General features: G+C 45.2%; 1 protein-coding gene across 1 annotated transcript; it reads left to right on the forward strand.

The window, feature by feature from the left end:
* Positions 1-58: 58 nt before the first annotated feature.
* MARCO (macrophage receptor with collagenous structure) lies at positions 59-9828 on the forward strand. The gene is made up of 15 exons (XM_009874391.1): positions 59-173; positions 1567-1668; positions 2047-2277; positions 2701-2736; positions 3966-4010; positions 4378-4440; positions 5623-5730; positions 5850-5894; positions 6475-6573; positions 6669-6722; positions 7760-7804; positions 7950-8048; positions 8799-8840; positions 9181-9357; positions 9698-9828. The coding sequence occupies exons 1-15, from the start codon at positions 59-61 to the stop codon at positions 9826-9828; spliced, it is 1392 nt and encodes a 463-aa protein (XP_009872693.1).
* The last annotated feature ends 3333 nt before the right edge of the window (positions 9829-13161 follow it).

Below are 13161 nucleotides of genomic sequence, written 5' to 3' on the forward strand. Positions count from 1 at the left end.
TCAGCTCTCTATTGTCCATAATCTGACAAAGCTTTAGGTTAGCCACAAGAAATCTGTCATGAAAATTAAAGACGGATTAGGGGAAGATGGAAATTTGAGTGATATGAGCACTTTCAGCATTTCAGACAAGATTGGGTTTGCCTCAGCTGCCACCACAACCTTTCAGATAAGTGGTAAGGTTTTTTTTTTTTATTAAATGGTGGATTGATATAGATTTTATCTGGTCTATGAAGTAAGTAGCAGATAAAAATGAAATATTGTATTTATACCGCATATTAAATGTTTTTTACAGTGATTTTACTAGTAAACAAATTGTTATTTAAAGAGAGAAATACGTGAAAATCTCCTTTCTATCCCAAAGCTGTTGCTGAGCATCAGAAAAAATTCCTTCTCCTGTTTTAGAAAATGCCTAATTTCACTCAGTAAAACTTTCATGTCTTAATAGTTGTGATAATGAAAACACCAGATCCAATAAAAAAATGTAAGTTTATGAATTTTAAGCTGAATATAAATACTTCATTGCTGACTAAACCATTCTATTGTAAAATTAATTAAATCATTGTACTCTTTTAAAACTAAGACTTTAAACTGATTACATTACTGCAAAAAAAAACTAATTAAGAGTAACTTCTTGAGTGTCTGAAGAAGTTATTAGTGCTTCTGGAATTTTTTTTTCTCCCTAAAGGCCAAAATTTGACAAAGCAGTTTATTTATTTTACACTTGCTGGTGAGAGTTTGTTTTAAATGTTACAACTTGTTTTCATCTGTTCTGCAGTTGAGGTTATTATTGATTTTTCTTTTGTTTGGATGCATACATGCGTCAGTGCTGGGATCGCATGTATGTGGTGCTCTGTCTGGAGAGGGCATATGCTTTGAGAAACCTTCTTTGAACAAGACAACTAAACATGATGGAAACAGAGTTTATTGATGCAGAAAGGGGAGAATTACCACATTCATACTGTTAAAGGCTGAGTTAAATCTTGAAGGAAGTGAGGTGGTTAAATTGGCTAAGGAAAAGATGGTAAAGTGAAGCAGAGTGCCCAGCCTGCCTTGCCTGCAAGACCTAGAAGCCTCGCAGAGGGACCTTGCTGCTCCCCATCCCTGGAAAACACTGCCATAAAAAAACCAGTTATAGCCAAGCCTGAATTGAGCAGAGTTTGTAGCGAGAGATGTGAGGGAATGTCTACCCTATGGAGATTGAGTGGAGATCTTATTGCTCTCTACAACTACTTGAAAGGAGGGTGTAGCGAGGTAGGGTTTGATCTGTCCTCCCTAGTGAGAGTGACAGGACAAGGGGAAAGGGCCTTAATTTGTCCCAGGGGAGGTTCAGGTTGGATATTAGGAAGAATTTCTTTACTGAGAGGGTTGTCAGGCATTGGAACAGGCTGCCCAGGGAGGTGGCTGAGTCACCATCCCTGGAGGTGTTTAAGAGATGGGTAGATGTTGAAGGACATGGTTTAGTGGTATTGACAGGGCTGGGACAAAGGTTGGACTCGATGATCTTGGAGGCCTTTTCCAGCCAAAACTCTTCTATGATTCGATGGTTCTACTTCTGTTGATGTTTAGAGCCTCAAATACAAAGAAAGCCGTCCACATGCTGTGCTCGGACAGTCCTCGTCATCTACCTGCTGCTGCTGACAGTTGGCCAGGGTCTCTTAGTATACAAAGGTAACACTGCAACCTTACTGTGGGCTTGACATCAAAAGACAGATTTGCTGGGTGCTCTTGGGGGCACGGGCAAGTGGGCATGAGCACATAGGTAAAAATCCTCTGAGGGGGCGCAGACCCTCGTCCACACACTGCCCCTCAAAGCCACGGCTGCAGGAAACCATTCCCCCACCCTGTATATGTGCTTTGCATTTGCAAAGGGGCTCCTGGCTGCAGCAAGGACTGGCACAGGAAAGCCATCTCCCTGGGTCAAACAGTGGTGGTGTTTAACTCCACCGGGTGTTCTCCATGGGTGCCAAGGAGCTGCGTTGCCAAACAGGCATTTCCCAGCTGGATTGGGCAGGGAATATTCACTGCATGGGCCTTTTGTTTCCTCAGTGTTTATGATGCAGAGAGAGATATTGAAATTGCAAGGACAAAATACCTCCTATACAGAAGAGATTCTGGAAAGCTCCTTCGCTGACAAACTGCTTTCAGAGAAAAACTCTCTCTCTGAGCACATGGGACATGAAGAATACTGGAGGAGAAGCTTAGAAGAGGAAATCACCATAATTAAAAACAGCAATGAAAACCTGATGATGATGATGAACAATATCACCTTGGTTGCAGGTATGGCTCCATTTCTTCATGCTGGCTATACCATGGAGAGAGCTGGTTCCTCTGCACCACTGGCAAAGCTGTGCCAAAATCCTTGTTCAAATGAAAAAATGACTCGGGCAAGATTTGGTCTTCCTGCCAGTCAGTGAGACCTCAGTGCCCAGGGTTGGATATTGGCTTCAGATGCCTTGGCTGGGGAACTAGGAGCACCTGGAGAAACTAGAGCACGTCCCTCTGCGGCCCCCCCCCAAATTCACCTGCAGCTTCATATGGAGCTCTGGGTTGTTTTCCCCTCTCATAACTTGTAGACTTGCCCTGGGTGCTCTCTGAAAGGGTGTTATCTTCAGTCCAGATCTCAAGCATATCAATGCCATGCTGGTATGTTCCTCACTGAGTGCTGACTACTGAAAAATATCCATTAAATATTTATTTCAGGGCCTCCTGGACCCAAAGGAGATCCTGGTCCACGAGGTACGTTGGTAAATGAGCCGTAAGAAACTTTTCCTCTTTATCTGTTTTCCCCTTGAGAGACCTGAAGTGAGGATTTGAGATTTCTATCTTAACCCAGATCCTCCCCAGTGTGCAGACACCCAGTGTCCTGGCCATGAGGAGACCTGCTGCACCTTTTGACTGATCCCCTGGGAGCCTTGTCTTGCCAAGTGCTCCCACAGAGGTCAATGACCACCATGGAGGAGCACTTTGACTCTGCCTCCTCACTGCTACCCCACCAGAAAAGCTCAGGGGTGATGGTCATTACCTGCAATGTGTCCCAAATCTCCATGTGAGAAAAGAAAGGACCAGTGAGAGGGTTTATGTGCATTCCGTGGCCAGCAGATATCTAAGCTTTCTGCCACAGACATAGCAAGTCCTGCTGTACATCTCACTCTACGACAAATCAAGGACACCTCTCGAATCCCTGCTCTATAGGGCCCCAGCTGAACAGTCCATATTAAAAACATTGACAGATTTGGGACCTTCCCCACCCTGTGTCTAGGGGAACAACCCTACAAACTAAGGAATGAACTGGGTGTGAGTGCTCTTCTCCACAGCTACACACAAGCTGCTGCCCTGGGTACCTGCAGGGTTTGGGTAGAACTACACATGCTGCAGGAGATGAATGTCTCGAGACTGTGAGGATGCAGCAAGTCCAGATCTCATATTGGCTCTACTTTGAGCAGAGGTTGTACTAGCAATGGCCAGAGAAACCAGAATTTCTGTGATCCTATGATGATGATCTAAGATACAACCCTTGTTAGGTCACGTCTGTATCTCATCCATCTCTAGTTCTTGGCTACATTAATCAGCTGTTCTGAAGAAGAAAATACATAATACATTTTTTTTAAATCATGTTTTCATATCTTCCTGGCTGCACTCACAACACTGAAATAGCACCTTCTGCCAAGCACTGTTATTACACATCTGAGCCCAATAGTTTAGTACATTTTCAGGAAAGCTCTCCCCAAAGGTCTCCACAAGCTGAGCTTGGCTGGAGGACAGCTGGACCCTGCCCAGCCACACACTCAGCTGAGCTTGACAGAGTTGACTCAAGTGCTTGTGCTGGTCCCTGCCAGCAGAAGATTGGCCTCAGCAGTGACCAAAAGCACATGCACAAAGGGTGATTGAAAAATTCATCTCTTCTTCTCAGCCATTACTGTGAATAGATGATGTGTGTCAGCTGATATATGTATTTTACATATCAGGGCTACAGGGACCACCGGGGACAAAGGGAGAACAAGGAATCCAAGGTAAGGCTTTTCTGACACCTTAATTGCTTCTGTGGATGAACATAAAGTGGCTTTATGGATGATTTTATAGGCAATCTTGTCCTCAGTCAAGGTGTAAGTCAGTAGAAATGTCATTGGAGTTGAAAGAAATAAACCTATGTAAAACTAATACGAACAAAAGTAAAATTTAGCTGGGAAAAATTCTTATTTTAGAAGTCAATATGCACCAGTCACAGTGAACCAGTTCCCCAGTGCCACCAGTCCCACTCTCAAGTACACGGAGAGCAGAGTTTGGCTCGTGCCCACAACTGAGCTGTCTGGACTGCTGCTGGCACTCACTAGACACAACATCTGATGAAGCATCCGGAAAGTGGTGTTGTCCTTGAAGGCTTAAGTGGGCTACAGGGTGTGAAGGGGATCAGAAGAGATCCTGGTACTGCTGGCCCAAATGGTGACAGGAGAAAAAGGAGGGATGGGGGTTTAATTTAAGACCTCTTCACTATCTCAACGTTTTTAAGATTCTCCCACATATTCCTGTTTGAACTCATTCTACACAAAACACCAGAATGACTTCTCATAGGTCAGATAGTTCATGAAAATCCAAGTAGCCCTGAGAGTGGCTTGCCAGTCAATGAGGAAGCAAATGAACAAGACACTCGACCTGATCTGAAGGGATTTAATTTCGTATTATGCTCCAGCAAAGCTCCCAGAGGAGGGCTGGAGCAAGGAGACACGCAAATTGTTGACTCTGTACAGTAGAAGTCTCTTTATGGAATGAACTTTGTCTAATGAAAGCCACAGGTATTCAATTATCAGCCTATCCCCGATTAAAGCAGCAATGTTTGCTGTAGGATTTTCATGGTGTAAAATAGTACAATGTAATTTATACGCACAAGCATGAGGATATTAGTCCTCACTTTACAAAAACCTATTTTTGAGAACTTTGTATTTTACATAAGCCTGACTTTAATACACTTTAAGTAGAAGAGTATATGCATCATGCTTCTCCCACCTACCGTGCATTAGTAGGCTGTTACTCAGTGGTCTCACATAGGCTGCACCCATAGAGGAAAGGCTGAAAGCAGAATAGCAAAAGCAAGCAGAAGGTGTGTGTGGTGCAGCCCAGGGAGGACAGTTAGACAGGTTGATTAGATCTTCTCCAGCTCTTCCATCAGATCCCACAAGTTCCAGAGCACTCATTAGCACAAGTTGCTCCAGAAAAGAATGATAGAAGGTGAAGGGTTTGAGATAATTCTAGAGTGAAAAGGTGATGACAGTCTTTTGGAACACGCTGGTCACCTGTCCAGAGAAGAGAAGGCTAAGAGAAGATGTGATAATTCCCTGGAAGCACCAGAGCGGAATATCCTGTCCTCCATCTATACTGTGGCTAGAAGGGAAGGGTTCAAACTGCAGTAAGAGGTATTTAACTAAAAAAAACATTCTAGTGGTAGGGATAGTTTGGAGAACAGGCTGGAGAGGTGTCATGGCACCACCACAAGCCTTTAACGGCAGGTCAAACATCTGGCCATACAGTCGAGCAGAGCCAGAAGTGGCACAGACAGACTCTTGAGGTGCTTTTGTTGTTTTTTGGGGTTTTAAAAAATTTATACATGTGTGCTCTGCTCTTTTATAGGTCTCCAAGGACAGAAAGGCGAAATGGGCAAGCAAGGAAACCCTGGGCCTCGTGGATCCACGGGTCCTCAGGGACAGCAGGGAGTCCCGGGACTGCCGGGTTTCAATGGTAAGCGCATAGGACCCAGTGCAGGCCCCCACCAGCACATGCGTGGCGTGGTGGAGGGCTGCCCTGGCTCAAGCATTTGCCTAAGCCCCATTAGCACTGATGCTAGGATGTTGTTACAGGTAGCAAGGGGGAGCCTGGACGTCCGGGACAGAAAGGAGAGGCAGGTAAGCAGTACAGAAGGTGCAGTTTCTTCTAGAGATATGATGCTGCTTCATGACAAGAGATATGATGCTGCTTCATGACAAGAGATATGATGCTACTTCATGACAAGAAAAAATGCAGCCAGGCTAGATCCTAGCATAGGTAAGAGAAGATGATGGTTAGATGAAGAAATCCTGTCAGTGCTGTGCAAACCCATCCTACAGCCTTGGCTGTCTCATCTGGACCCCACTCACTGTGCAGGAGAGTGAGAGGGAAGGAAGGGTCCTGTACCACAGAGGGACAGGTCCTCCTTCCTGACATGTGCACACACAAGGGCAGAAATTGGTGGCTCTCTTAGAAAAGCACTTGTGCCTCTCAAGGTTGAGAGTCTCCAAGGACCTGGGTCCATACAGCCTTTCACTTCACACCATCACTTGCTGCCAGGCAAGGACTGTAATTCAGAGATACTCAGTGTTTGTTTTGCCTTCATAGAGTCAACCAAATCTGTACAGAGCAGAGACTGGTGACCAAGGTATCTTTCTTTTTCTTCTCCGTCCTATATTGTGTTACATTCCACATGCACTGCTTTTGCTCAACCTCAAGGCGCAACCGGACAACATGGACCTGCAGGAATTCCTGGCCTCGACGGAAGAGCTGGTCAGAAAGGGGAGAAGGGAGACCAAGGGCCCAGTGGTAGTCCAGGTACAATGCTACTCAAACCTATAACTCACTGACCTCCTACTCTGGTCTCCCTTTGTGTCATGGCTTCAGTCTCACTGATTTATTTGTCATTTTAGGAATACAAGGCATTGCAGGACTCAGAGGTGAAAAGGGAAACAAAGGAGAACCAGGTACAGGAAAATACAGGTTTATGGTCAACAACACACAATATGCAGACACTCAAAAGGGATCTGCAACAGAAAGGAGGAGATTGGTTTTGTTCTGTTCTTGGAGCATCAACATATTCCAGGATGCCCTGGTGTGTCCGAGCCTCTGCCCAACTGCTTTGGGGCTACCTACTCACTGGAGGGGTTGTTTCAACCATCTCTAACATGCATGAGGTGGTGTTGCCTGCATTTTTGTATAAGTAGAAAATGTACAAACAAAGCAGCAGCTCAAGATGAACCAAACAACAACCTCCCTACCCTGGAGATAAAGACAAATTTTATTGACAGTAAATCTGTTGGGAAAGGGTATTCACTAGCAAGCATTTGTCTTGGCATCCTCTGTAACACTGCAGGAAGAGGTATCTTCAGATGTCAGCTTAGAGCACATAACCTAGGCCTCTTCTCTGACCTTCCATCTGAAGAAGCCTACCTCTCTGTCCCAGGCACCAAAACGATAGCGTTATGTTCTTCAGTACAAGCTTATTCCAGTGTATTTCTCTTGACTCAACCTTTTAAACCTGAATTTATGTAGTGCACATAACTGCTAACCTTCATCAGGAGGTGCCAAAGGTCCAAGTGCTTCACCCTTCTTGATCAACTGATACCTGGATGATAGAGATGGGAGTCACCTAGCCTAATATTAGGTACATGCGTATGTCTGATACACCTAAATTTACATATCTGGGCTCTCTCTAAGGTCAGTGAAGACCCACCTGGAGGGAGAGTCCCTATCCCATCAGTGGAGTTTAGGATATTAAATAAATGACCAGAAGTTTATCTGCTCTGGGAGAAGATGATTTTCCACTGCCTGTATTCTCCTTATTGACATGATCTGTGCTGAATATAGTGGGAAATAAGACACCTGCTTCAGAAATAGATGTTTATAGTGTAGACAGCTAAACTAGATGAGTTGAAATGCATCATAAATACTAGTTTGCATAAGCTTTTAAAAATGTATAAATATCCATCTTACAAATTTTTGTTTGTTTTGATGATCTTAGGTATTCCAGGGCAAAAGGGAGAGAAGGGAGACAAGGGACCACAAGGTAAACCCTTGTTTGACAGCATGACTTATTCTGATGATGCAAAGCACTGTAAACGCCATGTTCCACTTCTCTGCATCACTGTGAAATGCTTGTCATGTTTCTTTGGGGAGGGACAAAAGCGATGACTCTTTTGCTTTCCACCCAGGCATCCAAGGCCTAACTGGTCAGAAAGGAAGCAAGGGTGATTATGGCAGTCAAGGTCCAAAAGGAGAACCAGGAGTAAAAGGAGCCAAGGGAGACTATGGTAAGGCTGTATGTCACGGGGTCTGTGGAGCTGATGGCACATTTGGATTTGGGACAATACATCACAGACTGGCACATGCTGCTATGGGGCACATTTACAGAGACAGATCAGTCTTCCCAGAAGAAGAATGTGCAGAGTGTCACATTTACACCTTGGAAGTTGTGCTAAAAGATATGCAAGTAAAGAGATGCCTTAGATTTTCTTAATCATGTCTCATCTCTCACTCCCCAGATGGGGATGGCAATGTATGCTTTGTGGAGGTGGATTTAGGGGAAGAGCTCGTTGGTTTTTTTCAAACATCCCTGCTTTCAAGATCAGGATGCTGCAGAGAAATGTGGAGGACTGTTGGGAGTGGCTTTCTGCTGTCCCATGGCAACACCTATAGAGCAAACTCCATGATGTAGATCTTCCCGCGAGTACTTTGGGAGATGTCATACCTGCTTCTGGAGAGCCCAAAGGCTATCAGAGATGTCTTGTTACAGGTAGTAGTGGGAATAAGATGCGTTTCCCTCAAGTTAATGGATGGGACTTTGTAAGTAGACCTTTTCTTGGGTCACACGTTAAGAAGAATTTGCTCTATGTTATCCTACTCTTGCGATGTTTCTTTTACATACCTTCGGTCACTTCAGGGTGTCCATTCCACAAGGGGACAGAGCCCTCATATCTCTGACTCACACATTCAGAAAATGTTAATAACCAGGTTCCCCCCAAAATAGCTGACAAATATCTGTTTGGGTTTTTTTTGAACAGGTTCCTCAGGTGTGAAAGGGAGCAAAGGTGAAAAAGGAGAAGGTATTTGGCATTTACTTCTTTTTTTCTCACTTGCCTTCTGACATCAAAGCTACCTGAGATCAAGCCCAGTGTCCACCGCTGTGCACACTAAGCCGCAGCACAGCTACCAAAACCAAGGGGTTCATGCTCTGAGCTGCAGTCTGGCGTCTCCAGACCCAGGAAAGGGCCTTGAATTGTTTGGATTTGAGCTGCCAGTAACTTCTGGTCCCATGGAAGCTCCAGCTGTGGAGATGGGAATGTTCATCTGGCTTGGGCAGTCACTGCTCCTATCTTCCAACGTGTTCTTTTCCTCATGCTTGTATGACCAATAGAGATATTTTCTTCTCCTCTCAACTGTCAGTGGGTGCTGCAAATTGGATAAGAATCGCAGGAGGAGGCAGGAGGGGTCGCGTGGAAATCTACCATGAAGGAACCTGGGGAACAATATGTGATGATGACTGGGACACCAAAGATGCCACGGTGGTCTGCCGAATGCTAGGATACAACCGTGCAATCTCTGCCTTCACAGCCACAGCAGGTGAGTCTTTAACAGCTTCTCACTTCCCAACGCCTGGCATAGGAGGTTATGCACCCCCAGAAAACACCACAGCAAGGTCCTCTACACAAGTAGCAGGAGAGGAAAGAGGATCTTTTCAAAGGGGCAGTTCACTCTCCTCAGGATGAGGAAGCTGTATGTCAAGCACTGCTTGAACTGTGCCCAAGGCTTGATTTCCAACAAGCCAACTGTACAACACAACACATGCCTTCTATGCACATGGGGCCTCTGGGAAAAAAATGTATATACCTCTTTCTTTTTTCCAACAATTCTTTGTTTTGTTTTTGTTTGTTTGTTTGTTTGTTTAATTCATCTTCCAAAGGCACTGGAAAAATTTGGCTTGATAATGTGAACTGCAGTGGGAACGAATATTCAATCATGCAGTGTTCGAAGCCCGACTGGGGTGTGCACAACTGCTCCCATAGCGAGGACGCTGGGGTAGAGTGTGCTTGATGGGACACTGAGGCTGCCCCGGGAGCCACTGCTCATCTCCGCTCTCTGTAGGTCTCTTCTTCGTAACGTGAACGCAATTTCGTCAGGCTGTGCTTATAGTCTCTTTACCATTTCATAAAAATATTGACAGAGAAAGCTGAATTTTCCATAGATCGATAACAGTTACAAGATCCACAGGTAACCTGAAACATTCTAGCTGTCACGAAAGAACCAGAGCTCAGGAACATGAGCCAGTTCCCAGCTTTTCCAGTTACTCGACATCAGCTCATCTGCAGTAGCTCGCATGTGTGTGACCTCTAAGTCCACGGGGGGGGGGAGATGGTCCACTGCAGCTTAGAGCAGTAAGAAAGAACAGGATCAGCGTGCAGACATGGGCAGTTACTGCAGCTGAGCTGGCTAGTCTGTCTTCATCACAGTACAGTTGTGAATCTGAGCCAAAACCCCCCAGTGAAGCGCATACACCCAAGAGAGCTAATGCTTAGAAATCACCAGGCGATCTCTCTGTTATGCAACTATAAATGTTCTCCAGAAAGACGCTGATCATAGGTTAAAGTGCCAGGGATCAAGGTGCTGCACTATGCTGGTTTAGCATAGACCTCGTTTTTGACCTTGATGAAGTCCCCTGCCTTCTCTGTCAGTGCTTCCTAACCTGTCCCCAGAAGCAATCGCCCTTACCTTATCTGGTGTATAAAGCTAAGTGTTTCATACCTTTAGAAATTAGATGCTCCGTTAAAGAAAAGGGATGATGAATAGAAGCTATAATGGGAAAGTAACAGCTAATTAAGTTTCCAGAGTGAAAACACGGACCTTAAACCAAAAGCTTCCACTTTAACTGCAAGTCTTACATACGTCTGAGACAGATAACTGAAAGTCTTCTTTGTCTTAAGAGCTAAGTCTTTCCCTCTTCTACCAGCACGGGACATCCAGCAGGTGACAAGCGGCTTGTGTGCATGTAGCTGGGCACATTGCAACAACCTGCTTGCAGTCACTGCATTTAAAAGGTCAGAAATGTGTGTAAGTGACACCACATCTCTGCCTTAATGTGAGTCATAATTGCATTTGTCTACATGGCTTTGAAATTTTTTTTTAGTGCTTAGAAATCTAGATATAAGTGGGAAAAAAAATGGTGCTGATAAGAGCAGCAGGGGATGATGTATCCAGGGCCAATGCAAAGTGAGAAGACTCAGCACTGCACAGGGTGCAACAGTGCAGTCTGCAGCAAAGCTCGTCACTGTTTTGAACCAGAGAAAATGTTTGTTATGGGGTCTCTGGCCCCAGGAAAGAAGTCTTGAAAATCCCAAGAGTTTTCCATTACCCACTCTGATGCCTTTGACAGTAGGAAAATGAAGTGAGCTGCTTATGATTCTTGGCCCTGGTTTAAATGAGGCAAGGAACACCTGCCACAAACCATGGGTGAAACCTGGTGAATGACTGAAATGACTGAATGAAAGCTGGTCGAAGCAGACAGTGGTTCATCTGCACGACAGCAAGCAAAGATTTCTTTTCTGGTAGGGAGCCCCACTGGCACTAATAGCATGCTGAGTACCAGCACTTGCGCTAACATGGCTTTCTGCAGGACTCCCACCGACAGTGCTGAGCCTGCAACCATTTCCTTTGTCTTTTTTTTGCATGGCAGTATGTAAATAAAGTATTTCCACTGTTAGGAACTAAAGGATTTACAAGCTGTATTCATGTGTTAATACATCAGCATGTGGTGCTTACATTCCCATTTTCTCACTTTTCCTTTCTTTCCTTACTAATGGGGTATGTTCCTCAGCATTTTTCAGGCTAACTTATGAAACATTTGATTTTTTCATCAGGCAAACTGTCACAGAAGGGAAAGTCACCATGTCCCCAGTCATCACCATTGGAAGGGACTTAAATTCCCATGAACCTCCTTACTGGAGAACAGACATCCAGGGGTTAGATCTGCATGCCTGGGGCAAAGGATACTATAGTCCAGTCTGCCTGCTCCTAAGTTCAACCTGCATCAGGGACAGGTTGAACCCAAACTCTTGTCCAACAGTGTGGCCAGAAACCAGAGCAGGATGTGCTTAACTTACTCCCCTGCTACTTCTGCAGTGCAGATGTAAAAAATCTGTAAAATCTGGAGCCAGAAGGATGTCCTAGCAGTTCAGGAGAGCCTGTGCATACACTGAAGAGTTCAGTGCCAAGTACACAAAATGACATTAATCTTGCAGGGGCTAAAGGAGGAATGAGGATATGAGTGATGGAGGGAATGCCTGTGTTTAAGCTAAACGGCACCATGTCCATGCTGCAGCACAGCCCTGGGAAAGGTCTCAGGGTGACTCGGGCAGGCACACAGCTGGGGTGATGGCTACAGGGGCTGGGAATGCTGCTGCTAAAGGGGAGCAGGCCATAACATGCAGCTGCCTGTCAGCATGGCACTCAGCAGGTATGCAGGAACCACTACAGAAGTGTTCACACCAGTAGAGTTCATTCTGATCTGGGAAGGGAAACAGTGGGCTTGGGATTAGGACCTGGGTTAATATTACCATACTGGCAAAATGAAAGCTCGGCAGGAGAAAAACTGTTGCCCTCATAAAACCACTCTGCAAGCCCAGCCAGCTGTCAGGACACCTGTGAGCACAAAGCTCACATAAGAATTCGAACCCAACCAGTTCTGCCTGCTAAAGTAGAGCATGTCTGAACTGCAAGACAAGAACTGAGATGAGTGCAGGGTGTGCCATGTCCAAGAAATAGCATCCTTTGAAGGGGACAACCGTGGCCAAGCTATGATGCCCATGATTTCACAATCCTTGACTGTGTCAGTCCTGATAGGTCATCTTGGAGAAGTGCTGCCCAGCTGTGAATAAAGAGCAGAGGGTGCTAAGTGGTGGCAGCACAATTTACACCGGATGATCCTCTGTCTAAACCAGAGTGAAACCAGAAAGACATGATCAATGTCATCAAAACAGGAAGAAATTGCTCCCCGTTCCCACAAGAGGTTGATCAGCTGAAGGATTTGTGTAGGCTGTGGGACTGCTAGGCTGCAGGTTTGCTTCCCCACAAGAGCCAGGAGTCCAGATGCCAGAAGCAAATTCTTAAAGTCCAGCTTTAGCAGATTCAGAACTTCACACTGAATTCCACACTTTTAATTCGAATTCTACATATCTGTGGCAGCTCCTCACCTGGTGCAAATTGCCGTAAGTCCTTATTTAATTCCAAAAAGCAAGTGCAAATCTCTTTTTTCGAACCACTGGATAGAACTAGCATAGATACTGCCTGTCCCGAATTATCTTCATGTCAATTCCTTTGTCAAATAAAGATTTCCCAGCAAGGACAACCGCTGGACATATCCTGATGGGACCC

Source organism: Apaloderma vittatum, unplaced genomic scaffold, assembly GCF_000703405.1.
Source record: "Apaloderma vittatum isolate BGI_N311 unplaced genomic scaffold, ASM70340v1 scaffold21278, whole genome shotgun sequence".
Classification (NCBI taxonomy): domain Eukaryota; kingdom Metazoa; phylum Chordata; class Aves; order Trogoniformes; family Trogonidae; genus Apaloderma; species Apaloderma vittatum.

Bases quoted from the DNA above. Each gene is read 5' to 3' on its own strand.
- MARCO (XM_009874391.1), top strand. From the start codon at position 59: ATGAAAATTAAAGACGGATTAGGGGAAGATGGAAATTTGAGTGATATG. The intron at 174-1,566 runs GTAAGGTTTTTT...GTTGATGTTTAG, and splicing joins CACAACCTTTCAGATAAGTG to AGCCTCAAATACAAAGAAAG. The intron at 4,011-4,377 runs GTAAGGCTTTTC...TTGTCCTTGAAG, and splicing joins GGGAGAACAAGGAATCCAAG to GCTTAAGTGGGCTACAGGGT.